We start from the raw sequence: 27,762 nt of genomic DNA, 5'->3' as shown, positions 1-27,762 counted from the left end.
AGAGCAGAAGAGATATATTCAGGGCCAAGACCATGGCTGAGTGGGGCTGACAGGCAGATGAAGGCCAGATCACAAGAGCTGAGTTATGACGCATGTACATTAAAGCTGTCACCCTGACAACAACAGAGGGCCATGGAATGTGATGTGACAGGCTCAGATGTACCTTTGGGGACGACATTCCTGCTGTGGGGACGATGGACCACCAGAAAGAAATGAGGTGCAGGGGAGAGAGATCAAGCATTAATGTGCATTAAAAATGATGAGGATAAGAAGCAAGGTAGAAATTCCTGAAAGGGGCTTTTCATATTTCTCTGAGATGATTCTGTGCTTTACTTACAGTGTTAATGTACTGTATATTAAAAACATATGAAATATTACACTACAATCCATAATTTCATGGATATTATTACTTAAGATGAAACTCAAAGAAGGGAATTAATTTTTAAAAAAATACTGAATCAGGGGGCCTGGATGGCTCAGTTGGTTAAGTGTCTGGCTGTTGATTTTAGCTCAGGTCATGATCTCAGGGTCATGAGATGCAGCCCCTCATCCAGCTCCTCCCTCAGTGGGGAGTCTGCTTGGGATTCTCCCTCTCCTCCTGCCCCTTCCCCCACATGCACACATGCTCTCTCTCTCAAAAAAAAAATCTTAAAAAAAAGGAAAAATACTAAAAATAATAGTCAAAATATTCAAATATAAATAATGTATAACATATACTATTACTCTAATATATTTTATATAAATATTTTATATAACATTGTGTAATATACAACATATAATTACTGTGTTAGGTTTTACTTAGTATGTTCTATGGTATATATTTTATGATTATATATAGCAATATATTGTCACAGGGTAATACAGAAGTACATATTGTAGAAGCATCAAAATATGTTATATATAATATTATATATTATATGTAATACATTGCACATTATAGTACCACAATATAATGTGAAATATAGCATATAATATAAACAACATAAATATAAAATAGTAAATAAATGTAAATAGAGTAGACATTGTAGGAGGACCAGGAAAAAGTTAAAGTTCAGGAAACACAGAACTGAGGTATTTGAGAAAGTCACCAGAAAGCAGGGGTAATGCAAAAGGCACTAAGAAGGAAATGTCTTTAGGATCCTGTGAGTCCACTGGGAGGAAGGGAGGGAGGAGGGGGTGGAAGAAGAGTCAGTTCCCTCCCTGGAACCCTAGGAGGTTGGCCAGGAGAGCCCTTTGCTAGGTAAGCAAATGTAGGGCAAGGAGGAGGCCTGTGAGAATGGTAAGGGGGAAAGGGCCAACAGGCAGCTAGGAGGGGTGACGATTATCTATAGGAAACGGAATTTTAATCATGAGGGAAGAGAAATAAGCAAATCAATCAATTATTCATTCCAGACTTAAAGAAAAATTCTGGAAATCCAGACCTAAAGAAAAAACCCAACACTCTTTACTGCTTCCCAGCTTCATGTGTGATTTTTTTTTTTCTGGTAAAATTTGGAGGTAGAGAACAGTCAACTATACAACACTTGCTGCAAAGTATGAAACAAGTGAGCCTCCCTTCCCTGATTGAGGCCAGCCACAGCCATGGTGTCCTGAGCCTGACACCACCACCAGCCTAGCTTCCCAAGCCCAAGTTACGGGGCATCAAGGAACAGACAGGACCAGCCTCCCATTACTGGCAGGACCTTGAGCTCTGGGGTTCTCAGACTTCCCATGGAAGTAGTTTCTACTACAGCCATTCGACCCACCTGGGAGGACCTAAGTCTAACTCCAGTACGCCATTTCACCTCAATCCCAGAAATGCAAGATCCAGCAGGGAGCCTGAGGACTTGGGTCATGCAGAAACTTTCCTTTATAGAAACCATACTTGCCAGGGATGCCTGGGTGGCTCAGTGGTTGAGTGTCTGCCTTTGGTTCAGGGCATGATCCTGGGGTCTCAGAATTGAGTCCTGCATCAGGCTCCCTTCGAGGAACCTGCTTCTCCCTCTGCCTATGTCTCTGCCTCTCTTTGGTGTGTCTCTCATGAATAAATAAATAAAATCTTTAAAAAATACAAAAAAAAAAAAAAAAAACAAAGTCAATGAGAGGATTTTAAAATCCTGCCCTTCTTATCTCCTCAGTAAAGAGGGACACATTTGTAGCACTTCACTGTAATGCCCCACACTGTGGTTATGAAAAAAGAGGACTAGGATCATTGACTGCTTTGACCTCACTGGAAATGTACAGGTTATCCCTATACCACTAGAGGACAGAGGAAATTAGCAAAAATTCACCCTCAGCCTGGGAATGCAGCTAGAGCACACCTCACAGAGGTTCTCTGAGCTTCTCAGCTCCATCCCACCAGCCTCCCAAGCCTCTCCCTTTGCAATTGCTTGGTGAACTCCCATGTGGCAACCAGTCCTAATTCAGGTCCTGAAAATGAGCCTTCATCCCACCTGGCATCTCAGTGAGCATCTCCTGTGGCCACATGCGCTCCCGCACAATGATGCAGAGAAGCCCTTTTGCTACTGGACACACGTTTGCCGCTGACTGTGCTGTGTGGTCTCCACACAGGATGTTCTGACACAGGTTTGAGGGATGGAGTCCTACACGCACATCCGCTTTCCCTCTGTGGCCAATTACATAAGGCTACAATGAGATGGATTTGGATAAATGATTTTGAAATAATTTTAGCTGCCAGTGAAGCAATTGGCATACAGAGGATCAGACCAAGCAAAGATCGTGAACACAACAGCAAGTGGGCTTGATCTTCATCCCCCAATGCGAGGAACACTCAGGGGATGCATCTGAGGTGTAAAGCAGAAACACGGCCAAAGTCCAATAACTGCCAAGTAGGTACAGTTGTCACAAAGGATAAAAGAGATCATGTAAAATAGATTCGCTGAAGAACAAAAAGAAAATAGAGAAGATGGAACCTTTCTAAAATGATACAAGAAATATGTAAGAGCCAGTCAATCAGCTCCAAATCGAGACTATTTTTTAAAAATAGTTTTCATCCCTAAATGCAAGTGCTATGGTTTCCCTCCTCCTACCCCCAACCCCAACAAAACGAGCACATTAGGGATTTCTCTTTGTATCGTTACTGCTTAATTTGTGAAAGTCTGGCCAAATGCACTTTCATTAAGTATCCTTTTTGATATTGACAAATGAGAACAAATAGTGAAGCTCTGGACTGAAATATTAATGAGAAAGAAGTAGAAGTTCTGTTCAAAGTATTTTCCAACAGCAGCCTTGACTTTTGAAACATCAGCCACAGGTTGAAGCCTGAGCTAAAGCTTTCAACTAACAGCATATTTAACTAAATAAATATAACTCAAGCTATTCTCATTTCAACAGATAGCATTTCATGCTCCTTGATACAAGGATGTTTCTCTCAAGTAGGGGAAGAGTTACCAATACAAAAATCGACCTATGGCAAGTTTCTAAAAACCAAAACTTTTAGCCTTAAAATTGCATGGGTAAATCCACATAAACAAGTTCTCAGTAAAAGCTTTGCTTGGGCATATGTCTAGAAGTCTAAGGCCTTTGAAAAAGCATGAAGTGATGATTCTAACCCCCACAGCCATCACTTTTATATTGCTGCTTCAGTAACACTCAGCCTAATTTATATTTTTCAATATTTTAAGTAATCCCTGACCTTACGAATAAATTCAATAGTAAGACACAATATCCCTTAGCCACTTAGCAAAAAATGAAGCAGTATAAGCATTTGGTCCTCATGTATTTTTGCACCCTCACCACAGGAGACTCTACTCTGAGGAAACAACTACCCAAGGTCCAAACCATGAGAAACACATGATAGTGTTTTAGTGCTTAATGCCTCCTCCCCAAAATTCAATGTTTGTGTCAAAACTAATATACAACTATTACATAGAACTCCCTAGGAAGACCAAAGCTTTCAGAAGGAAAGAAGGCTACCTCAGTGACCATACAAATGTCAATAGTCAGATGACTTGGAAACAACTCCATCTTGACACCTACTGGACAAAACCACTATGGACAAATACATTATTGGGCAAACATGCTCAGAATAATCCAGAAAGCAAAGGACAAATGATTGCTATAGAACACCAGCTGTTAAAACTTGTCAACAACAGTTTGGTTCAGTGTTCATCATGTCTGAATCCTAGTGTGCTTTATAGATTCAAAAAGCAAAGTCCAAAACTCACCCATCAATAACACATTGTTCAAAAAGAGCCTGGCATAATACAGACTCAACTAATCATTATCTGACATGGAACAGGAGAGATGTAAGCTCTCTGAGAAAAAGTCAATCCAATCACTGAACCCGAGGATACTTGTCATATTTATACACAAAAATTCTCCATTCCTTTAGAATGTTGCTCTCCAAGCACTGTGGCAGGGAGTGGTGACCTACTAAACCAAACTCTTGCCAAAGACAAACGCAGTGCAGAAAAAAGCAAGTGTTTTGATTTCCATATCCTGTAGCCCAACAGTAAATATGGAAAGAAATACTGTCAGTTACAGTCCTTTACACGCATGCCTTTGGCTGTTTACTACCTCGCATCCTTTCAGCAGGGGGTTAATACCAGAACTTTCCATTATCCAAATTATTCCCTTTGCTTACGTTTCAGAGCACCTCACTTAACTCTTTTAAGTCACCAGGGTCCTAATTAGTGATGAGGAGATGCCATCAGCTAGGGCCTGGGTGCCTGAAGGAGTTAATGAAGCTCACAAACAGCTTTACTTTTCAGCATGAAGCCAAATAGATGGTAGGTTCATGGGGGAAATGGCTATTTTGGTAAAAACCGTTAGCCATAACATTATAGAGCAGTTTGACACCGGTTAACAGACCTGAAACCTAACAGCCAAAATGAACACTTACCTTCTCAGGGAGCCAATGTGCCCAGAGGGAGCATGTGAAGGAACTCAGTTAAAAATAATATTGGCTGCCCTCAGTAGATATCAAAGCTTGTATTAAAAAAAAAAAAAAAAGAACACACATTCTAGATAGTTAAACTACTGAACACTGCTCAAATGCCCAACTTTTTTTTTTCCTGTTCCCATTCCTAAGACTTGTAAAAATCAGCCAATCAACCAATCATCACTATTTTCTAAAGTCCAGAGAGGCTAAGCACCAATTGCTTCCCTTCACCCCAACAAACTCCAAAATAGCTAACAATAACCATCAGCCGACGTCGAAATTGTGCTTACCACATGCCAGCCAGGGTTCCAAGTGCTTGGTATTTATACTTATTAACTCACATAATCCTCATAAGAACCCAATGAGATGATGGGATGAGCACTGGGTGTTATTCTGTATATTGGTAAATTGAACACCAATAAAAATAAATTTATTTAAAAAGAAAAAGAACCCGATGAGAGACATACTCTCTATTCCCTATTTTATAAACAAGGATACCAAGGTACAGAGAGATTAAGTAACTTGTCCAAGGTCACACAGCTAATTAGTGGCAGAGCTGGGTATGAGCCCAGACAGAATGGCTCCAGAGGCAGTGCACAAAGCCACGAGGCTCTGCTGCAGAAAAACAGCAAACAACTCCAAGGAGGGTCTGATTGCTCTGCTCAATGAGAAAGTTTACAGAGAAAAATTTCAGAAATTATGATTTGTACAGTTTCCTATAATTAAAAAGACTGGGAACAAAGTTACCTTCCAATACCAGCTCTCACACTGTTCCTACATAACTTTAATTGTTAAACAGGGATACGCTTTTACAAACCTGATTAGCTAGTGATTTAGAAACCAAGATCATGGGGAAGTAGGAAAACAAGGCCAACTATAGACAAGTAAATTCCCAGACTCTCGAGGTAGTACAGTAAGCCAAATACTAACCAGTATATTTTATCTAGACCTCCAGATAATGCTATAATGGGTTTCTTAATGAAATGGTTTGTAAGCACTTTAAAAATGAAAGCACCAAGGGCAGCTGGGTTGCTCAGTGGTCGAGCATCTGCCTTTGGCTCAGGTCATGATCCCAGGGTTCTAGAATCAAGTCCCTCATAGGGCTCCCTGCAGGGAGTCTGCTTCTCCCTCTGCCTATATCTCTGCCTCTCTCTGTGTGTCTCTCATGAATAAGTAAATAAAATCTTTTTTAAAAATGAAAGGACTGATACAAACTTTTGGGGGACAACTTAGAAACTGTGAATTGTCTTAAATAATATCCTCAGTAAATTCTCTCCTGGCAATCTTTCCCCTAAGAAATCATCCGAGATGCTCACAAAAGTTCATCTGCAACAGTCCTCATTATAGAAATGATTTTAGGGGCACCTGGCTGGCTCAGACAGGGGACAGACAGTGTTGTGACTCTTGATCTCCGGGTTTTAAGTGTGAGCCCCCACATTGGCTGCAGAGACTACTTAAAAATAAAATTTTTTAAAAAATTATTTTAAACAGGGTTTTTTCTACTTTTTTAAGCTTCCAAAGTAAGGGAAAGATTAAATTGATTATAGCCATATGATGGGGGAAAAATTGGATCTAGTATTTAATGGCAGGGGGAAATCCAAAGAAAACCACATGAAAAGAATTCCAAATTTCTTTCTACAGATCTACAGCAAATACCATGTCCATCTACTTTGCGTAAATACATTAGAACACAAATAATAATCATCTCTGGGTGGTGAGACCACACTAACATTCCTTCTCACGTTTTCTTTATTTTACCAATTTTCTAATACAATATAGTTATTAATTTTATACTCTGAACAGGAAAATGAAATTTTTAAGAGGAAAGGCATTTGGTCACAAACACTACATCACAATGCTTAAAATAATAAACACTTCAGTCTTGTTTCCTTCTTGGATACTGTTAACAGACGGGGAGATCGCAAGGTTACAGCTCTCACAGTATAGGGGGATTCAGCTAGGGATCCGACAGTCTCCATGACATTCTGGTAGAGAAACGTGGGCTGGCTGATAGTTAGGGTTCACAGAGTTGTCATTACTTGAAAGGCTGTACCAAATATCATGAATGAGCAGATGTCTCACAGCAAAGAAGTTCCTACTTCTGAGCTCTGACCATGGCTCATGAACTCATGCCTTGAATTCCCAAGGCACATTTTTCAAACTCACAACTAGCCAGAAGCCGGGAAGAAGAGTTAAACGTGTCAGTGGCAGGTGTGCAAACCAGGTGGGGCCACTAATATTGACCACATTTCTGGAACACAATTTAGCACGAATTTGCATCTTGCAATGGAGCAACTCTTTAACTAGTCCATCCCACAGCATTTTCTGAACTGAAACATGTGTTTGTCAAGTAAACATTGGAATTAGGATTCAAATAATTCTGAGGCTGAAACACTAGTCTGAAACCAAGTTGCTACAGAACAGGGTACTCTTGGTTCAATAGCAATTTTAGGAATCTTACTTGGTGATGGTTCCTATGGCGCAATGACCGTTTCAGACCAGTACTGGTCAGTATCGTGTAGCATCTTTGAAGGAGGAAGGTAACAGTTCCATCTGAAAGTACCTGGGGACGTTTCTAACTTTTCCTTTGGAAAAGGGAATTCAGCAGAACAGAGTTAAATACGGAAGAATATGATCAGGGACATTGTAAGTCTGATCAGGAACATTCAAAGAAACTAGGCCTATTTAATTAGGAGGGCATTTAAGGGGAACTAACCAATGTTTAAATGTTTGCTCTGTGATTCTGTGGAGCGGGGTGGGGGGGATCAATTTATTCTACTATACTGGAAACTGCAATCTGTCTTCTTTCTCTACCACTCCACTGAAACTGCGTCAAGGTCAGCAATGACCTTCAATTTGTCAAATCCAAAAAGACACTTCCCAACCCCATTTTAACTGACTTCACAGCATGTGATACATAGCACTGCACCTTCCTTCACGATCCTGCAATCTCCACATCAGGGACAATTCATCCCATCTCTTTCTGCTCTTCTTCCTTACACAACCTCTAGATGTCTAAGGTTGATCAACGCTTGACCTTCTTCTCATCTTTATTCTCACTCAGTGACTTTATCCATTCTTTTCTTGTGAACCCTAGCTTTCCCTGTAAAATCAGAAGCCTTTTAAATGTGTTCAGCCAAAACAAACTCCCACCTCCCCATCCTTACCCTTCACTGTGGGTTTTCCTCTTCTCAGCACCATGCATTCAGCTGCCCCAACCAGAACCCTTGGATCTGTCTTTGGGACATTCCTTGTCTCCACCTGTCACATCCCATCCAGTGCTAGGAAGTACACTCTACCTCCAACACAGGTCTCAGGTCCGACCATGAACATCAGCTTCCACTGTGGCATGGCTGGCCAAGAACCTCCTAAGCATCTCCAGACCAGTCTCCACACAACATCAGCAAAAAGTCTGCTTAAACAGTATGTTAAATCATGACTCTCCCATGCTTTAAACTCTTTAATGACTTCCCCCACTGTGCACTTGACAAAGAAGGGAAAAAAAAGGCCTGAAATCCTTATCACGGCCCCACAACTCTGCAGTATGAGAATCCTGCATCCTCTCTTACTCCACCCAGTACTGTCCTCCTGTTCTCCCCCAACTTGGGCCACACTGGTTTGCTCTCATTTGTTTAAGTGCAGGAAACTCCCTTTGGTCCCGAGGCCTTAGCACAAACTGTTCCCACAGACTCTGCCAATTGCTGACAACTTCTTTTCTTGTAGGTCTCAGTTTCAAAGTCAAATCCCTAGAGAATGCTCCCCCCGATTACCCTCGGATGTGTACCACCGCCCATTCCTCCAAGTACTTTCTATCTCAGCCCTTACAGCCCCCCTGACAACACTGATCACAACTAGCAAGGATTGTGTTTCTTAACGTGTGCCTCTCTAACTCAACCTTGTGCCCTTGGAATGTCACTTCCAAGAAGGAAAGGGACCTTCCCGTCTTCTCCTCTATCAGATCTGCAAAGCTCAAAAACATTTAAAATGTTGAGCATGCAAGGAATAAAACCAGAGCTGACCTCAACGTAAAGAAAATCTTCCTAAAATTAAGAGTTGTCTGGCAGTGGAACAGCCAGCCTTGTACAGGCCAACTCCCAATCATGGGAAGAGGGTACAAGCAGAAAAGTGGGTGACCACTTTCATCGAAGATGACATCAAGGGCTTTCCCATGCTGGGTGGGATACTGGGCCAGGTAATTCCCTCCACGTACTTGCTAGTTTTATAAATAGAATTCTTAAGGAGTTTCGGGGTTAAAAATATACTCCCAAAGCAGCAGGCATCCTATTATTTTTTTTTCTTGAGCAGCAATTCATTCAAAAGTAGCCTCACAAAGCCACTTCATATCCTGACCATAAGTAACTTTCTGAAATTGAATCAGCACAGGCTCCCTCTGCATGCCCTGCTAGATGTGGTTTGGGACAACGGCAGCCCACAGCCCTCTTCTCCCCCAGCTGTACAAAACATGGCCCAGAAATAAGCTGGCAGATCACAGAAACCCACTTGTGGTACACCTAAAGTTGCACTCTTCATTCATTTGTGATGCTGCTCTGTAAACATACCACGATCACTTTATTTAGTGTCATACCCATTAATAATGCAGAGATCTTCACACGGGCAGGCAGAGAAAATTAGTCCTGAGTGATTTCGTTACTACAGAGTATACACAAGTCAAAGGGACCAAGAGTCCCATTACAAGTGATATAGGAAGCTACTGGCAACATCGGTATCAGCCCAGGAACTAACCACCACACAATAAAGCAATTCAGGCAAGTTCCCTGCCTCCCTATCTTTTGGAGTCTTACAAGTTAACTGGTAATTCTCATCTACCTCACTGACAAGAGCAGAGACCTTTTGAAGAACCAATTAAAGATTCCCTCCCTCTACTCTCTCAGCTTCCTTCATCTCTGAATTTAAGTAAGAAAAAATTAAAATGTGGCAAATATTTGTCTCTGGTGGCATCTTTACAGTGACTGTTAAATTTGTCAACAGATCATTATAAGGTACCACCAGACACCACACAGTGCTACAAGTAAACCTATGAGGCCATGAGCTTTGTCCTTACATTTTTTTTCTTCAAAATAGTTTTTTATAGAAAAATAAACCTTTTTAGACTTCAAAAAGCTAAAGATATTTAAAATCCCTTTTTTTAGTATCAGAGGTTAACAATGCTGTGGGGGGATAATGTGTGAGGATGTGGTGAATGTAAACCCTTTTTGAAGGGCTGGTGGGCAATACCTTTCCATTTCAAACACAAATGTCCTTTGATTCGGCGATCTGACAGCTGGATATTTACCATATACACATACTCTAATTAGTAGTTTAAAATAAGTACACAAGAATGTTCATTTGTAGTCCTGCTTATAATAGCAAAAACCTAGAAAACTCAAAATGCCTATCAGTGAACGCAGTACATCCATAAAATAAGATCACGTGCAGGTGCTAAAAGAGAACGAGACAGGTGTTTATGTGCTGAGGAGGAAAAAACTCCAAGATCTATCAGGAAATAAAAGCAAGGTTTGTCTGTATCTAAACACATCTAAATATTCAATTCTGAAAACTCTGGAAGAGTATACGAGAAACTTCAAAGTGGCTGCCCCTCAGAAATAGGTCTGAAGGTAGAGACGATGTGCCTATCACATTTCTTTGAAACTCTTCTGTACTGTTTATTCTTACTATATGTATTATTATTGTATGAATAATAATAGCTATATGCCATATTATCTGCGTGGTCTGGAAGCATCCACTTGCTCTGTGTAGAAGTGGGAAAGTGAGCATCCTTTCCTTTCCAGGAACCACAAGGCAAATGAGAGTTTACAAAGTGGGTGCCTAGCCACTCCTCTCCAACCAGAGCCTTTCAGACATTGCTAAGGCCCTTGCTTTCACTCACTCCTTCCTCTGTGCAGCCTAGATGCATGAGCAAAGAGAAAGTTTAATTTCTATTTTTCCAGCTTTAGATCTATGTCACCCATCACTAAAAAGCTAACTTGGAAGAGGAGTTTAGCGCATTGCAAGAGATACCAAAGAACAACAAGTGTTTTCCTTTAATGCTACTTATTATATAATTATGCTTTTTCCAACACAAAATCAAACAAAAACATTCACTTCAAAGTATGTACCAGCGATTCTTCCAAATCCCATGAAAACCTGGAGGATCGAGGTCCAAGGGACTTTCTTGATTTAGAATCTTATGTTTGTCTATCTCAACATACTACCCAACTCTTTCAACTAAAATTGCTTCCATATGAGAAATTCTAGTATACTGAAGTTGAAAAGATGGAAGTGAAATCTATGTTCAAATTTTCTGTTGAAGATTTTAAATGGTAGTTGAATTTGATTGTGTACTTGTTCCTTCCATCCCAGACATATTCCTGATCCCACAGAGGAGAGGAGGCAAAAAGGAAAGTCATAAGATGTCATCCCTCTGTTGTTATTATTTGACCTGAGACATAAGAAGGCAAAGCCACTTATTTAGTATCAAGTGACCTTTCCAAATCACATTAAAACACACACACACACACACACACACACACACAAAATCCCCAGAGTGCCTTTTCTTTGTTGGAAGGCTGTGATACACAGGCATTTTACTCATTTCTTTTTACACCATTCATTCTTGGATGGCTTTTTTGTTTATTTTTGTTGTTGTTGCTTTGGCTTTACTGATGGATGTAGAAAGTAAAGCCAAATGTCTACTGGAAAAAGGTCTAAGATCTACTTAGCTGAAAACCTGCTCCCACTAAATCTAATTTTGTATAAGCATTCTGGCACATAGATTCACAATAGTGATTTCATCTTGGGTGGGGGCGGGGCATTCAAACAATTAGTGACATGGACAAACTAAGGCCTGATGCACAGAGCTGTCTGTGGTGCTGAAAAATGATACCAAAACAGCAATGTACTGAGCTCTGTTCTTCCAAAGCCTCCTCATTGCACTATTTTAATTCAAGCACTTCCGACCATGACTCACCTGAACCATCTTATTTTGCCAAAGTGTGTATAAACATTTTATAAAAGGTCACACTGACTTGCTTTCCAAGGTTCTTCATGGAAATGTCAGGGCCTCCCCAAGCTTCGTTAAGCAATTCCGGTGGACAGAGAGCCAGAACATATCTATGACACTTTGTCTGACTGCAGTGAGAAACCATACCATATACCAGAAGCCCAAACTAGCTAGCTCTCCCTATCCAATCGTCATGCTAGTATGCTAAATGGAAAAAGAAAAACTGTCATTTTAGACTACATGCTCCATTCAAAGACATGCTCTGATTGGCAATATAACCCCTACACTTATTTCTTTCCCTCAAAGGTACTCCGTATGTTTGGAATTGTTAATAGTAAACTGACAAGTGCCTACTTGCTTAAAACTTATGAAACAAATACACCTAGAACAGTGACATCAAGAAGTAAGAAAGGGGCACAATGCATAATTTTCCAAACATAGATAACGTAAGCCTGTGTGCTTAGTTTCACTAAGCTTCAGGGTCAACTATTTTGGCAGCATGGCTGACTCTATTATCTGGATAAATTAGTACATTTTTCTCTGTTTCTTGACTTCTAGCTCAGGGTCCTCATGTTTATTTGGTCCTCTTCGTTTTCAATTTTTTTAAGAAGCATCTCAGATAAGCATCTGGAGCTTCAGCATAAGGAAGAAATCCCCCCCTCAGATAAAACACTGAGTGGAAAAGCTATAACCAAAACAACTGAATAATACTATCCAAGCATCTATTTTGAAATTCTCTTAAGTGTGTTTTTCTTTTTTAAGACTTTATTTATTTATTTATTAATGAAAGACACCGAGAAAGAACGCCAGAGATTTAGGCAGAGGAAGAAGCAGGCTCCATGCAGGGAGCCCAATGTGGGACTGGATTCCGGGACTCCAGGATCACACCCAGAGCCAAAGGCTCAATCACTGAGCCACCCCAGTAACCCATATGTGGCTGTTTTAACAGATACTATATCATGCAAAATAAAACCAATTTTTAAAAAATCCAACATTCTGGGATATTTATGTTGAGTAGAGAAGTATAAAGAAGTTCACTGTGCTTGTAAGTTTTAGAGGAACAACCCAAGTCCTCATTTTTGCCACCAATGCTATTCATCTTCTAATCAATATTCCCATGCATTTGTGCAACAGACATAGTCCTCAAAATGAGCCAGTGAGTGGAATTCCAAGTGTGAAAAACCCATAAAAATATGATTTCTTGTATTTTTATTAGTTTCTAGAAGTTTCAAGAGTCCTAATAAGGTATCAAAAAGTTTTAATAACATATAATTAACATTTGGGCTATTCTTCACAAATTCCTATAAGTTACTTTTTAAAAATCTCCCAATAATTCTTTAAATATCAGGGTTTTCAGGAAGACACTTTGCCCTCGATGGGACTATCACCCAATGTCTCCCCAACAAATGCCTGTTTATCTGTGTGCTTTTCAGAAGGAATGGACAGTTGTACAAAGCTAATGCTCAATAGAAACATTAGCAAGTTCTCTTTCACAGTGAACAAAGTAAAACCAGTCCAGGCACCAAGAAAAAAAAAAAAAAAAGTTGTTTTAAGTTAGTTGATTTTTAAAAATACCTGCGAAGATTTTACAACCACCTTTTAAACTTAACCTATTCATATGACGAACTTTTAGATTTAGAGAAAGACACCATGAACCAAAAACTGTCCATGCTTCAGGGCCGCTGGCAAGTACCAGACCACACCACCGCAGGAATCAAGCTGGACTAGAAGGTAGAGGACAGAGCCAGGTCACATTCTGCCCTGCCCAGCTGTGTGATCCAGCCAGCCATGCACCTCTTCTCACTTTGGGCTCCCCATCTTTAAACTGAGTCAAAGTACCATTAATTCTATTTTGTTCCTCCCGGCTCTGAGTGTCTACTCTTGAAGTCAAAAAGAGAAGATGGACTCATTATGTGTAAGTCACATTTTAGTATCACTTAAAAACGTTTGAAAGAATCTCAGAAGACCACTATCACAAGCATCGAATCAAAATGGGCCTCCGTGTCAATTACTGAAATGTTAGAGTTCTGGTACGGGTCTGTCTTCTTTTGCCCAGTGCAGCTTTATTACTTACCTCTAAATATGCTCACTCTAATTCTCATTTTCTAACTTTCTCCTTTCAGAAGGACACTGTTCCAAGTCTTTGCAAATGTGAAAATGAGAAGAGGTCATTCTCCCCGCTCATTCACGGTCATGGGCATCTTTGTTTGCACAATAGTTAAAATTGGTTTCTTTGTGCTTGCTAATGACTAACCTCAAACTGAATTAACATAATTAGTATTAAATTTAAATGGCAAGTTCTATATGATGTTTTAAATTGAAAGGCAATCCCTAAAGAAAAGCACCCGAAATTTAAGGGTTTAAGAGTTCTGACAAATATCTAACAACTGCCCCCCCCCCAAAAAAATAAATCAGAAAATATGTATTAGTGCAAATTCTAAACTAGTAAATCCCAATCTTATCTTACTTCATTTTTGGAAACTCGAGTCATTTTAATTCACAAACCTTAATATTCCTTTGACTGAAGCCTACAGCAAAGAAAACAACTCAAAAGATAACCTATGAATTTTATACGAGTATTCTGAAATTGTTAGTAACAGCCAAATCCAACAATAGAGTTCCTGGCTGCATTTAAACAAAAACATTTCCTAACAGGACTGCTCACAAGGGCAGTGGCCTTTGCTCTTAAATGACATTTTTTTTTAAAAGGCCGTGTAATGACTGCAGCTAAAAATCTACCAAAGTACCACATATACAGAATTTGTATTCTGACCTTTGTATTAGAACAGATTTTTTTTTTTTTTTTCTTTAAGGCTTGGGGACACAGAAAGAGTTTGAGCTTTTCTCGGGTCTTATTTACATATACTAGCTAGGAATGTCATGAGCCTATTTTCTTCTCTAAGCTCCATTATAGAAGATGATATAGATAGATGGACACTATCTTCCATAATGACGCACCCACTGGGGATAGGTGTATCAAATGAGACTTCGTGTTTACCCTACAGACGAAGGCTAGGACAAAACTGGCCTTAGGGAAAACAAATGCTGGGTCTGATTTAGGGAAGGATATCTGTGTGAAGAAGAGAGGGGAAAATCTTCAAGGGTTTAACAAATACAACCCAGGGGCAAATGCATATTTACATGCTGCACTGTTTTGTTTTGAACTTCTTGAAAGAACAGGTCAGGTGCTAAGGCAAGACTAGAGCATGTGCCTTCTGTAACCTCAAGCAAGGACAGGAGGGTATGGAAAAAGCTGCCTCGCGCTTCTCCAGGCTGGCGGCAGCGCTCTGGGTCATTCACAAAGAGCAGAATCTAAGTTACCTGTATTTCCCTGGCGTGGTACACGATGATCAGCCCGAGCAGGATGATTGTGGAGAGACTGATAAGGCATTTCAGAGCTAAGGAATACAGTGACGCCTGCAACACAGTCAGACAGAAGCACTTTTAAGAAACCAGTACTTTTAACCACCTTCCAGGACCACCCCCACCCCCCCCCCCCCGCCGCCCCCAACGCCGGAGTGGGTGGGGGTCGGTCAGTCCCCGGCCAGTGAGGTTGAACTCCCAGGAGGAGGAGGAGGAGGGGTGGGGAGGGGAGCACCTGCCTTGGCCCTGTGATCTCTCAGATCACTTGGCCTCAAAGGGAAGTGAGAGGAGACAGGGCAGGCGGAGGCCGGGCAGCGGGTCGGGGCCATCACAGGCTCCAGCACGGATCCCGGGCTCTTGAAGCCCAGCGGGAGTTAATCCTGAGTTTAAGCGCTCTGGGTTGAAAGGGTCTCCTAAATCCCGAGCACCCGGAAAGGAAAACAGCAAGCCCCCCCCCCCACTCCTGGAGCCAAGTATCTAATGTCCCCAAACGCGCTGGACACTCCCTGCCTTCAGAACTTTGGCTGCGCGCGGAAAGGCTTTCTCTCTCGAGTTGCCCCGCGCCTTGGGGGTGCGCGCCCGAGCGGTGCTCGCTGTCCCGGCGGGCGGGCGACTCCGACGGTCCCGGGAGGCTCGGGGCTGGCGGACAGGGAGTTCCCACCGGGCCCGTCCCAATCAGCCGGCGTCCGGCGCCCGGGGCCCGGACCGCGGGGCGGGGGTTCGAGCGCCTACCTTGTCGTAGGCGCCCCACGACAGCTCGGTCTCGATGACCATGACCACGATGCCGAACATGCCGAAGATGAGCGCGTAGTCGCTGAGCCGCTTGCGCTTCTCGAACAGGGCGCGCCGGTGGCCCAGCTTGTAGCCGATGTTCTGGTTCTTCTTTTTGCTGGACTTGGTGCCGCCGCTGCTGCCATGCCCGCTGCCGCCGCCGCCGCCGCCGCCTCCAGCGCTGCCGCTGCCGCCGGCTCCGTAGATCGCCAGGTTATTGGAGTTGTTGTGCTCCGGCTTGGACACCACGATCTCCGGGGCTGAGGACGAAGCGGCGGCGGCGGCGGCGGCGGCGGCGGCGGCCGCAGACGGGGAGGACGCGCCGCCGCCTCCTCCGCCCGACGCGGGGGGCTGCAGGGGCTGCGCCTCCGAGTCCATCTCGTGCAGGTTCCGGCGGGACGCGCTCAAGTTGCTGAGCGGCCGCATGACGCCCCCGTTGTACCTGCAGCTGCTCATGGCTATTTCGGTGAAGGGGTTGCTCTCGCGGCGCGCCTGGGGCTGGTGGTGCGGGTGGTGCGCCGGGTGCGGGTGGTGGTGGTGGTGCGAGAGCGGGGGCCCGGAGCCCAGGCTGCCGAGGCTGCCCGTGGGGCTGGCGGCGGGCTGCAGGCTGTGGCACTGGTGGTACTGGGAGGCGGACGCCGGCTGCTGCGCGTACTGCTGCCGGAGCGCACTGGCATGGCTGGACGGCGTCAGCTCGCTCACATTGAGCTGGCTGCCCCGGCGCGACGAGCAGCAGCAGCAGCACGACGAGCCCGACAGCGGAGAGGAGGTGCGGGTCCGGAAGGCGCCGCCGGGCGAGGAGGTGCGGAGCAGCAGGGACAGGTTATCCCCCGCCCCCGCCCCCGCCGCCGGGGCGCCGGAGGAGGCGCAGCTGTTGCACCGGAGGCATGGGCTGCTGCCGCCGCTGCCGGGCTGCTGGTGCGCGAGGTGCGGGTGGTGCTGAGGGTGCGGGAGGGACGCGAAGGGCGGGCACGGCTTGTCCTGGCTCTGCTGCTGCTGCTGCTGCTGCTGCTGCTGCTGCTGCTGCTGGCAATGCAGGTGCGAAGAGCGCGGCGGCGGCGGCTGCTCTGAGAAGAAGCCGCGCTGGAACTGCAATGGGGTTTCCATGTCAGGGCTGTTAAAGCTGCAGGGAGACCAGGCGGTGGTGCACCCTGCGCAATGCGTTATGGTCGGGAGCGGGGACTCCTGCTGCTGGTGCGAGGAAGGGCCCATGCCGGCTCCGGTAGAATCCAGGCGGCGAGTCCGATTGGCTGGGCGCACCAAAACAATGGGCATGACATCACCTGCGGGGACCGAGACGGAGTTGCGGCGCGCGCGGCTTCGGGGAGCGCGTGTGTGACAGGGAGACGCGGAGGAGGGAGTCTGCGGGATGGGAGCCCTGGGGTGCGCGGGCGGGCCGGGGCCGGGGGCGGGGCGGGGCGGGGGCCCGCCTGCCGGTCGGGAGCGCCGGGGAGCACCTCGGGCGGCGCGGCAGGGGCGCCGGCGCCCCCCGCTCCCGCCTGCCTCCCTCCGTCCCTCCCTCCGTCCCTCCGTCCCTCCCTCGCCGCGCCCCCCTAGCGAGGGCCGGACGCGCGGGCGCATCACCTGCGCGGGGCGCTGCAGCGCGTCGGGCCACCCCGCCGCGGACCCCTGCCCGGACCCCTGCCCGGACCCCTGCCCCTGGTCCGCCCGCGCGCACGCCTCGCCGGGCTGCTCGCCTCACGCCCACCCCTCCCTGGTCCCCCGCCGGGAGTGCGCCGCCGGCCGCCGGCCAAGGAACTGCGGGGGCACCGGCTCGGGAGGGAAAAAGTTGCGCGCCTGGCTGCGCCCGTGCGGCAGGGCTTGGGGACGGCCTCGGGGCCCGAGCCCCGGGCCGGCGGCTGCGAGTCCCGAGCGGGCCCCGCGCCCCGAGCGCCCCCGGTCGCTGGCTCCGGCGCCCGGGAGTCGGGATCCGCGGCGCCGCGCTCCGGCCCGAGTGCGCCGCGGCGCGGGGAGGGTTAACCGCCCGGGCGCCCGGGCCGGGGGAGGGTGGGGGCGGGGCCGGAGGAGGGGATCCCCGCCGTCCGCGGGAGGAGCCGGCGCGGGCTTCCCGGGTCCCCCTGGCGGGGGCGGAGGGCTTTCCCCGCTACCGCCGGCTCACCCCGGCGCCCGCTGCGGTACGCGGGGGGAGGGGCTGGCGCCCCCGGCCGCGGGGCTCCCGGGCTCCCCGGCTCCGGCGCTCAGGCCTCCGGCCGCCCGGGTGGGTGGGTGCGCGGGCTTCTGCGGCGGCGGAGCGGCGGCTCGCTCGAGGGTCTGGGGGCTGCTCAGCGGCCGCCGGCGTGTCCTCTGTGCTCTTCCTGCTCCCCACCTGCAAAGCACAGACACCGAGTGGAGGCGGGTCACGGCGGCGCCCACCGAGCGCCTCCTCGGCCCGGCCCGGCCCGGCCGCGGCGGCTGGTGGGCGAGGGCCCTGGCGCGGGCGGAGTCGCGGGGCTGCGAGGTCCCGGTAACGGAGACCCCGGCCGAGAGTCCGCGCCGGGGCCAGTGCTGGGGCTGGCGGGAGCTCGCGGAGAATTATTTACTTTCTCATGAGCCAATAAAAATTGCATTTTGTGTTCTCAACGAATTTCCTGCAATGTGTTCTCCTCCCAGGGGATATACCAACCCAAAGCGGTAGGGGACCCTTTGCGAGGGACGGTTGCTACTGCTCCATCTTGGGTGCTGCTCAGGCGTATTTCTTTGCAAACCGAAATTCCCCTCTCCCCGAAAAGGACGTGAAAGAAACAAGCCAGCTGAATATTCGTAATTTCAATGCATGATTTCTGTGATCGAGATTACAATGAATTAGACCAAGAAATGAGAGTGTAAGCAGATCGCCCTCATTAGGTAATTGGAATTCTCAGCTGGATCCGATTTCTTGATATTCTACTCGGCAGCTGCCCTAAAGTTGCTTACCTTGTCCTAAGAGTGTGTGTGTGTGTGTGTGTGTGTGTGTGCGCGCGCGCGCGCGCGTGCGTGCGTGCGCGTTTTCAATGCCATGGAGTGAATAATTCATTTCAGGATATCCTTTGGACATGGGTTAGACAATTTTAATTTTTTGTTACATGCAAGTAAACATCCAGAAGGAAAAAAAAAAAAAAAAAGATGGACGGGGTTGTTTTTAGGCCCATTATTCCTCCGCTTAAGATAATGAGTATTGTCAGAAATTTACATTTTTCGATTATCTTGGTCAAGAGTAGAATGTGAATAGCTAAAAAACGGAGCCAGCATTTTATTTTGATACTCTATCCTGATTTCTGGCAATTCAATAAAATTTATTTACAATTATGAAGTTTACTGAATCACTGGGATGGCTGAGGAGATAGTGCATGAATTGCATGGTGAGCATGACCACTAAAAACAATTCTAATAAGCTGAATTTGAAATTATAAGGAAAGCTTTCAAATTAAGTTATTCGCCTTAGGATGTGAAACAAAATGCAACTCAAGCACAAAATCAATCATACAGTTATTTCCACTTTGTAATACATTCTATAGGCTTCTAGCTCTTGCTCTATGCAACTGAGTTGAATGAAAAGTTTGATTTTGTTTTATGAATTAAATTCTTCAAGGGGGGCACCTGGGGGGCTGCGTGGTTGAGCATCTGCCTTTGGCTCTGGTCATGATCCCTAGGCCCTGGATCAAGTCCCGCATCAGGCTCCCCACAGGGAACCTACTTCTCCTACTCATGTCTGTCTGTCTGTCTGTCTGTCTCTCTCTCTCTCATGAAAAATAAATAAAATATTTTTAAAGAATATTCTTCAAGGAAGTGTTCCCATGGTAAATTACTTTCCTTAGCATTTCATAAATTTAGATGAAAGATGACACAGATGCCTCCCCAAATATCAACATTGTTGCCAGCAATCAAATTTGATGTAAGGTTCTAGAATTACTAAAATACCATAGGTAATGGCTGCATTCTATTTGTCAAACTGATGGTCTCAAATAGCAAGTTCAAGGCTTCACACAGAGGATGCATAAACAAAATAACAGGGACAAAATACTGTGTCTTTTGCCCTTTATATTTCTATGCCTTGGTATGGGATTAGGCGCAGTGACATTAATCATGTAGAAACAAAGAGTGTTTACTAAGACTTATGACAATGATATATGGAGTTCCTATAGCTCACAAAGGGGGCTCAGGGTGAGGATGGGAGGCACAGAGTAAGAAAGAAATGGAGATTTGACCCACAGCATGAGGAATTGTCAGGATACCAAAACTCAGATTCATAATGTTTCTGCTCAGCCAATATTAAAAAAAAAAAAAAAAAAAACTCATGAAAAAATATTGTGAAACTCATTGTGACTGGAGAGAGAAGTCAGATACATATCGACTTTCTGTTTTAAGGAATCATCTGATCACATACACCCAAAAAATTGCCTTACTAATAAATGTCTGTGTTTGGAGAGTATGGTAATCCTCTATCAGTATTATCATGAAAAACCACAAGATGCCCCCTAACACCTTCACGTTTCATTTTTCATCTGTGACCTCATAACTTGCGGGCTTGGGGCATCTTACACTATTGGGTTATGACAGGGGCACATTTAAGAAGTTCCTGTTTTCATCATTCTTCTCTTCTTTATAATATTAACAAATGAATTGCAAACTTAGATGTCAACCTTTAAAATACGGATACCATAATTTTGCCTTTTTTCCTAAGAAGGATTGTAGAGATTACATGTAACCAAGTCAAGCAGTTGCAACAAAGACAATGTTGTCCCATGGGGATGGCGCTGTGCAGGTATAGACATTCATTTATATCTGTAAGAACAAGGAGGGAGAGAGCGAGGGAGAGAATGAAGTTTGAAAGAAAAGTCACAGGACAATGCCCTGTAACCTCTGACCATAAGCTTTTAGAAAATGACATTTGCTTCTCTTTCTGCCGCTGAGATATAGAAGTGCTGGAATTTCTCTAGTTTAACACCAGAGGTCATACTCATCCACAAAATGCATTTAGAATCTCATCAATTAGTCACCTTTATTTCCAGTATCATTTTTTTTTAAATTACTTTTCTTTTTTTAAATTCTAGACTAGAACAACCGTGTCCCCATGTCTGTGGTATTTCAAGATTGCCAATATGCACATACACATAAGCCCCTTCCCACCCCCTCCCACGCATGCTTAACAGCAGTCTTAGAAAATCTGTTTTCCCAGACCACAGGGGCTTAGAAAAAGCTGTAGGTCCCTTGTACTCAGATCCCTTCCTTTACCCAGATTGACGTTATGCCACTGTTTACAATTCTCTTTTTCCTAGAAATTATTTGTGCGTGCTCTCTCTCTCTCAGTTCATTCTTCCTTCCAAACCAGGACTCCCCTGAATTTGGATGTTTCTAATCTATTTCCAGAGGCAGGCAGAGCAAGTGAGGCAGGGAGCCAGGGCATCTGTTACCCACACTGAGAAGTCTGAGGGAAACTCTGACCTACAAAGTAAATGTTTTTCTGAGATTTTCTTTTTTCTTTACCCCAGTGAGAAAATTATTTGGTGGTGCCAAACAGAGAGGCTGTGATAAGACACAGCCTCTCTGAACTTAGTTCATATAGCAGTAAATACAAATGCAGAATCAGGGAAACATCAGAATTATTTTCTTAGCCCAGTAACAGGCCCACATTTCCCAAAACAGAACCATTAAAAGGCCATAAGAACAGTTATTTTTAAACCACAGATTGTCCTAACTTCGCAAGAGAGAATCCATATTTGATTTGAAGAAAACTTAAGAATAATTATTATATGTATTCTTTTTACTTCTGCATCATGATCAGAAAGTGTCAAGACCTAAATGAGCTTACTGGTGACAGTCTTGTTAATTTTTAGCCACAGTGCTATTGTTCAGGGACTAATTATCATGTTGGGGCCTATTCATTAACTTCATCAACTTTCCAAATTTTTTCTTTTTCTTTTTTTTTTTTTAATTTTTATTTATTTATGATAGTCACAGAGAGAGAGAGAGGCAGAGACATAGGCAGAGGGAGAAGCAGGCTCCATGCACCGGGAGCCCGACGTGGGACTCGATCCCGGGTCTCCAGGATCGTGCACTGGGCCAAAGGCAGGCGCTAAACCACTGCGCCAGCCAGGGATCCCCCCAAATTTTTTCTACTCTCATCTTTGTCTCCAGCTGATTGGCATATCTGCCAAAGTCTCAGCAGCACCAGCAAAAAAAAAAAAAAGAAGAAGAAGGTATACTAGTTTTGCTAGAACTAAAGTATGTTACATAATAATTAAATAGGTGATCATCAGGTTAAAATTATTGACTAGGATAGGTCTTTTGAAAATAGTCTGCAATTTCATAAATAAATATCCCTTGGCAGCTAGAACCACACATCCAAATCTAGAAAGTCATTTAAAAACAAAAAACAAACAAAAAATCTTAAAGGGCAGCAGCCCCTTCTAGTTCAGAAAGCTCCTTTGTTGTGTTATTTGCATTTCCCAAGAACCCTTATGGAAGGTAGGAGAGTTTTCATTATCCTCTCCATTTTACAGGTAAGGAATTTAATACTGGAGATACAGTGCTTGGGCTACCCCAGGTCACACACAGGAGTAGCAAGGAACCACCAGACTTCAAACACAGCCTTCAAAGTTTGGCTGCTGAGTCTCTTTCGCATACTTCCAGCATTTCCTCCATAGCAGAAGAATAACCTATTGACTCATACAGGCTTGTACTCCACTAGTCATCCAGGAATGGACAGTAGTGGCTTGTCATTACCATTTACTTCCTTTGAATGGCCACTGGCATGGCTGGGATTCTGTGATTCTTGACTGTTGTCCTCTTGTCGACTTCATCTGATCATCAGAATAATTTATAAGGATCTAATAAAAGTCTGCGTAAAATGGCAGTGCTGTATGCATGAAGGTCCAAGGTGCCTACTTAAAAAATAGAGAGATTCTGGGCTATTTATACAGTTTTCTGCCCACTTTGCTGGCTGGTCTGGCATTCCTTATTGTTGGCAACATCCCTCGTAGAAGCTGAAGGCCAGTGAAGAGTATATATTGGCACAAACAAGCCTATTTTGTCTTTTTATGTAATGAGGGGGATCCCATGCTCAAGCTCCCTGCCTTGTGACTTGGAGGAACTTGTCAGCAGTCCTGCAGGGACCCAGCCAGTTGCCTTCTTGCTGCTTCTCCCATTATGCCAAAGAGTGGGGAGAACCATGTTACCGTAAGAGCCCCGTGGGGAATTTTTCTAAAAGCTGTTTTTTTTCTAGTATCTCCCCTGCAGGTGTTCCTGCCCGGAAGATTTTGACACCAGACCACAAGAGACTACCAGAAACCGGATCAAACCAGATGGGCCCAAGATGATGGACACAGTGGGCCAAATTCACATTATTCCTTCATTATGCTACATTAACAAACTAAAATCTCCTCCCTAAGGGCACCATGACAGGAAACCCGGAACCAAATACAGAAGAGAAAGGGATGTGGCCTAAGTTCCTAGACACCTCCACCCCTTCCTGAGACTCTCACTGACATTGGGCATCCCCCCTCAGCCTGCAGTCATATCATTTATATCCTCTCAGCTTCTTGATGCCCCTGGAGAATGAGCTCCCTTTCTCCATTCTCTGCCCATTGGATAAATTGTCTGCTTTATAAATTTATGCTTTATAAATTTGATGCTTGCCATCAAATACCCTTTTGTTACTTGACTATTCGGCCAAAGGTTCTGAGTAAGAGTCTACCAGTTTGTTAACAACCAGAGAAAGGAAGCCAAACTGTGTGCCGCAAGAAGAGAGAAACCAATATGTCTCACAGCTGGGGTCAAGAGTCAGCAAAAATAGGACCAGAGATATGCAAAACTATCCCTAAATTCTGAGGCCGAAGCTTCCACATGGTGATCCCAAAAGTGCCAGGGTTGCTCAGTGCTAAAACATAATGAGGCTACAAGAGTTCTGGAAGATTTATTTTCCCCCTGAAATCCAGTTTATTTCCCTACTGTTATTTGCTCCTCTTTACAGGATTAGTGCATACAGTGCATTAGCTCTTTCTTCTCTTTTCCTCTTAATCCATTCCATGGGTTTATTCATCAAACCCTCTGTTTTCCTTTTGCTTCTCCACTGCTTGCCAAACAGGCTCAGGAAATCATTGTATCCCCTTTGTCTATTCTTTGTACTATTGTCACCCCCTCTGGAACTATTTGTAAATCCCCATTCTCCAAGTAATCACCTCAGGACAAGAAGAGAACTGGTGCCCACTTATAGGAAGGGAAAGAATCACAATTGGTTCTAAGTTGAATTAAACATAACCAGTGTCATCAGCAACCAAATACTCTACATGCTAATAAATCTTCAAGATTTGCATATTCATCCTCATCTAATACACCGGATTTTTCTTAAAAAGGACTTTTGTTCAGTGCTCTTGCTGTTGCATTTTATGGCTGTAAATTCAGTAGTAGTTTTCCTCTGCTATTTTAATTATTGTTGTGCAAGAATTATCCATATGATGCAAAACAATACATGTGATACAAAGTATCAGAAAAATCGGACAGATACATACTAGACAAAGACAAAACTATGTGACAGTGTTTTCTTCTTGCTACTTAGGATGAGTCCTCGAAAATGTTTTAATTAGTTAAAACTATTGGATTCTTTGAAGTCCTCTTAACAAGGAGTATGTCTAGCCTCAAATAACAGAAAACATCGTAATTAGGGAAGACTTTAATGCTTTTGATTCAGAGGTTAAGACATCATCAGGGTTCTGGCAACTTTCCTCAGCTATATTCCTGTCATTGCCTTTCTTCATAGACCCTGGCTTAATCCTCAGGTTATTTTATTTACTGCCATGATGGGGAAAATAGCTGTAGTGGTCCTAGGCTTCATATCCACACGTCCATCATTCAGAAGGAAGCAGATCATCTTGTATCCCCCACCTGCCAAACACATCTAATGACACATCTGACATATCTATTGAGCCAGTTTAATTCATAAACCCAGTTCTAAACCATACTGAGAGAATGGTTAAAGAGAGGTACAATGGGAATGACTTACCAAACAGAGAATGCTGATACAGAGATAGAAATTATTAAAGAGAACCAAATGGAAATTCTGGAGCTGAAAAGAACAATAACCAAAATAAAGTATTCACTTCAGAGGTTCAGGAATACATGAGTGCTCAGAAAACAAAAATCTCTGTACCTGAGGACATCAGAAGAAAACCACAAACTGATGGCATTTATGAATATATATGCAAAGATCCTCAACAAAGTAGAATGAAACTGAATATGGCAATATATATGGAAATATATAAAAAAAATATAAAAATGATATGCTGGGGCACCTGGGTGGCTTAGTCTGTTAAGCGTCTGACTCTTGATTTTCCACTCAGGTCATGATTGCAGGATCTTAAGGTCAGCCTGTGGCAGGCTTCTCTCTGAGCATGAAGGCTGCTTAAAATTCTCTCTCTCCCTCTGCACTGCCTCCCCATTCACATGGGCAGTCTCTCTTTTAATTAATTAATTAATTAGTTAATTAGTTAATGCTATGACTGAATGGGGTTTATTATGAGTATATAACGTTAGTTTAACATTCAAAAACCAATTACTGTGATTAAAGAGTGTAGTTGTCATAATGAGCACCAGGGGCTGTAGGGAAGTGCTGAATCACTATCTTGCACACTTGAAATTATTATTACACCAAATGTAAACTAACTAGAATTTAAATAAAAACTTAAAAAAGAATCAATTAATATAATACAATATATGAGCAGAATAAAGGGCGAAAGCTATACAATCATCTCAATAGACACAGAAAAGCATTTGACAAAATTCACAATACTTTCACGATAAATACAGCCAATAAACTAGAAACAGAAGGGTATTTTCTCAAAGCAACAATAGACATCACTGAAAAATTCACTGCTAATATCATACTTACTAGTGAAAAAGGCTAAATGCTTCCTAAGATCAGAAACAAGACAATATCTGTTCTCTCTGCTTCTATTAAATATTGTACAGGCAGTTTTAGCCAGTGCAGTTAGGCAAAAAAAAAAAAAAAAGAAGAAGAAGAAGAAACAAAAGGCATCTAGATGGGAAGGAAGAAGTAAAACTATATTCATAGATGACAATTTTGTATACAGGAAATCTTAAGGAATATAATAATATCTCAAGGAAGATATTAATAAAATTAACAAGCTCAGCAGATTTCCGTATACTAAATTAACATTAAAAATCAATTTTAAAAAATCAATTTTATTTTTTTACACTAGCAATGAGCAATTTGAAAGTAAAATTTAGGGACACCTGGGTGGCTCAGTGGCTGAGCATCTGCCTTTGGCTCAGGGCATGACCCCAGGGTCCTGGGATGGAGTCCTGCATCAGGCTCCCCATAAGGAGCCTTCTTCCTCTCCCTGTGGTCTCTGGCTCTCTTTCATGAATAAATAAATAAAATCTTTTAAAAAATGAAATTTAAAAACAATTCCATGTGCAGTGCAACAAAAATATTAGAAATATATCAACAAAAATGTGACACTTCTACTCAAACTAAAAAAATATTATTGAAAGAAATTCAAAGAGACCTTAATAAAGGGAGGGACATTCCATGTTTGTGAATGAGAATATTTAATATAATTAAGATGCCAATACTCCCCCAAATTGACGTACAGATTCTTCAAATTCTTATCAGAATCCTAGATTAATTTTTGGAGAAATTGACACACTGATCCTAAAACTCACATGGAAATGCAGTAGCCCAGAATAGCCAAATAATCTTGAAAAAAAAAAAGTTGACGGGCTCATAGTTGTTGAGCAAAAATTTACCACAAAGGTACAGTGATCAAGATAGTGTGTAATGGAACAAGGATAGAGATGTTCATCAATGGAATGGAACTGAGAATCCAGAAGTAAGCTTTTACCTTTATGATCAATTGATTTTGGCGAACATGCCAAGACAATTCAATGGAGGTAAGATGGTCCTTTCCACAAAAGGGGAAAATGTGGTAAAATCTAAACCCTTATACGTGGCTGATGAGGGTGTAAGACAGTTCAGCTGCTTTGGGAAACAGTTTGTCAGTTCCTCAAAATATGAAATGTAAAGTTAGCTATTTATTGATTAATTGATTGATTGATTGATTCATGAGAGACAGAGACAGAGAGAGAGAGAGAGAGAGAGGCAGAGATACAGACTGGGAGAAGCAGGCTGCACGCAGGAAGCCCGATGTGGTACTCAAACCCAGGACCCCAGGATCACGCCCTGGGCCAAAGGCAGGCGCCAAACCTCTGAGGCACCCAGGCATCCCTAAATTTAGCTTTCTAACCAGCAATTCTACTGCTAGGTAGATGCCCAAGAAAATACACATCTACACAAAAAAAACTTGTCCATGAATGTTTATTAGAGGCATTATTCGTAATAATAGCCTAGGGTTGCCCATCAACTGCTGAATGTATAAATATAATGTGGTATACTCTTACAATGGAATATTCTTCATCAGTAAAAAGGAATAAAGTTTTGATGCTTTGCTACAACTTGAAGGAGCCTTGAAAATGTGTGAAGAATTGGGACACAAGGGTGGCTCAGTGGTTAAGCATCTGCCTTTGGTTCAGGTCATGACCCTAGGATCCTGGGATTGAGTCTTGCATCAGGCTCCCTGCAGGGAACCTGCTTCTCCCTCTGCCTACGTCTCTGCCTCTCTCTCTCCATGTCTTTCATGAACAAATAAATAAAATCTTAAAAGAAGAAAAGAAAATGAGTGAAGAAAAGCCAGTCGCAAAAGATCACATGTATGACTCCATCTATAGGAAATATCCAGAAGAAGCAAAGCTA

General features: G+C 43.7%; 1 protein-coding gene and 1 long non-coding RNA gene across 2 annotated transcripts in view; one reads left to right on the top strand and one right to left on the bottom strand.

Annotated features, from left to right (window-relative positions):
• The window catches only part of KCNN2 (potassium calcium-activated channel subfamily N member 2), a 143,508-nt gene extending 126,209 nt beyond the window's left edge, over positions 1-17,299 (bottom strand). Inside the window, exons 1-2 of the mRNA XM_072840587.1 lie at positions 15,978-17,299; positions 15,204-15,299 (exon numbers count right to left, since the gene is read on the bottom strand). Of these exons, the coding sequence (XP_072696688.1) occupies positions 15,204-15,299; positions 15,978-17,291 (1,410 nt within the window). The 5' untranslated portion in view covers positions 17,292-17,299. The remainder of the gene's footprint in view (positions 1-15,203; positions 15,300-15,977) is intronic.
• On the top strand, positions 179-14,170 carry LOC140640846 (uncharacterized). The gene is made up of 3 exons (XR_012037456.1): positions 179-277; positions 13,516-13,797; positions 14,006-14,170. It is a non-coding gene; the product is annotated as an uncharacterized lncRNA (long non-coding RNA).
• Positions 17,300-27,762: the final 10,463 nt, after the last annotated feature.

Source organism: Canis lupus, chromosome 10 (assembly GCF_048164855.1).
Source record: "Canis lupus baileyi chromosome 10, mCanLup2.hap1, whole genome shotgun sequence".
Lineage (NCBI taxonomy): Eukaryota > Metazoa > Chordata > Mammalia > Carnivora > Canidae > Canis > Canis lupus.
This window is presented reverse-complemented; position numbering and strand designations above follow the sequence as displayed.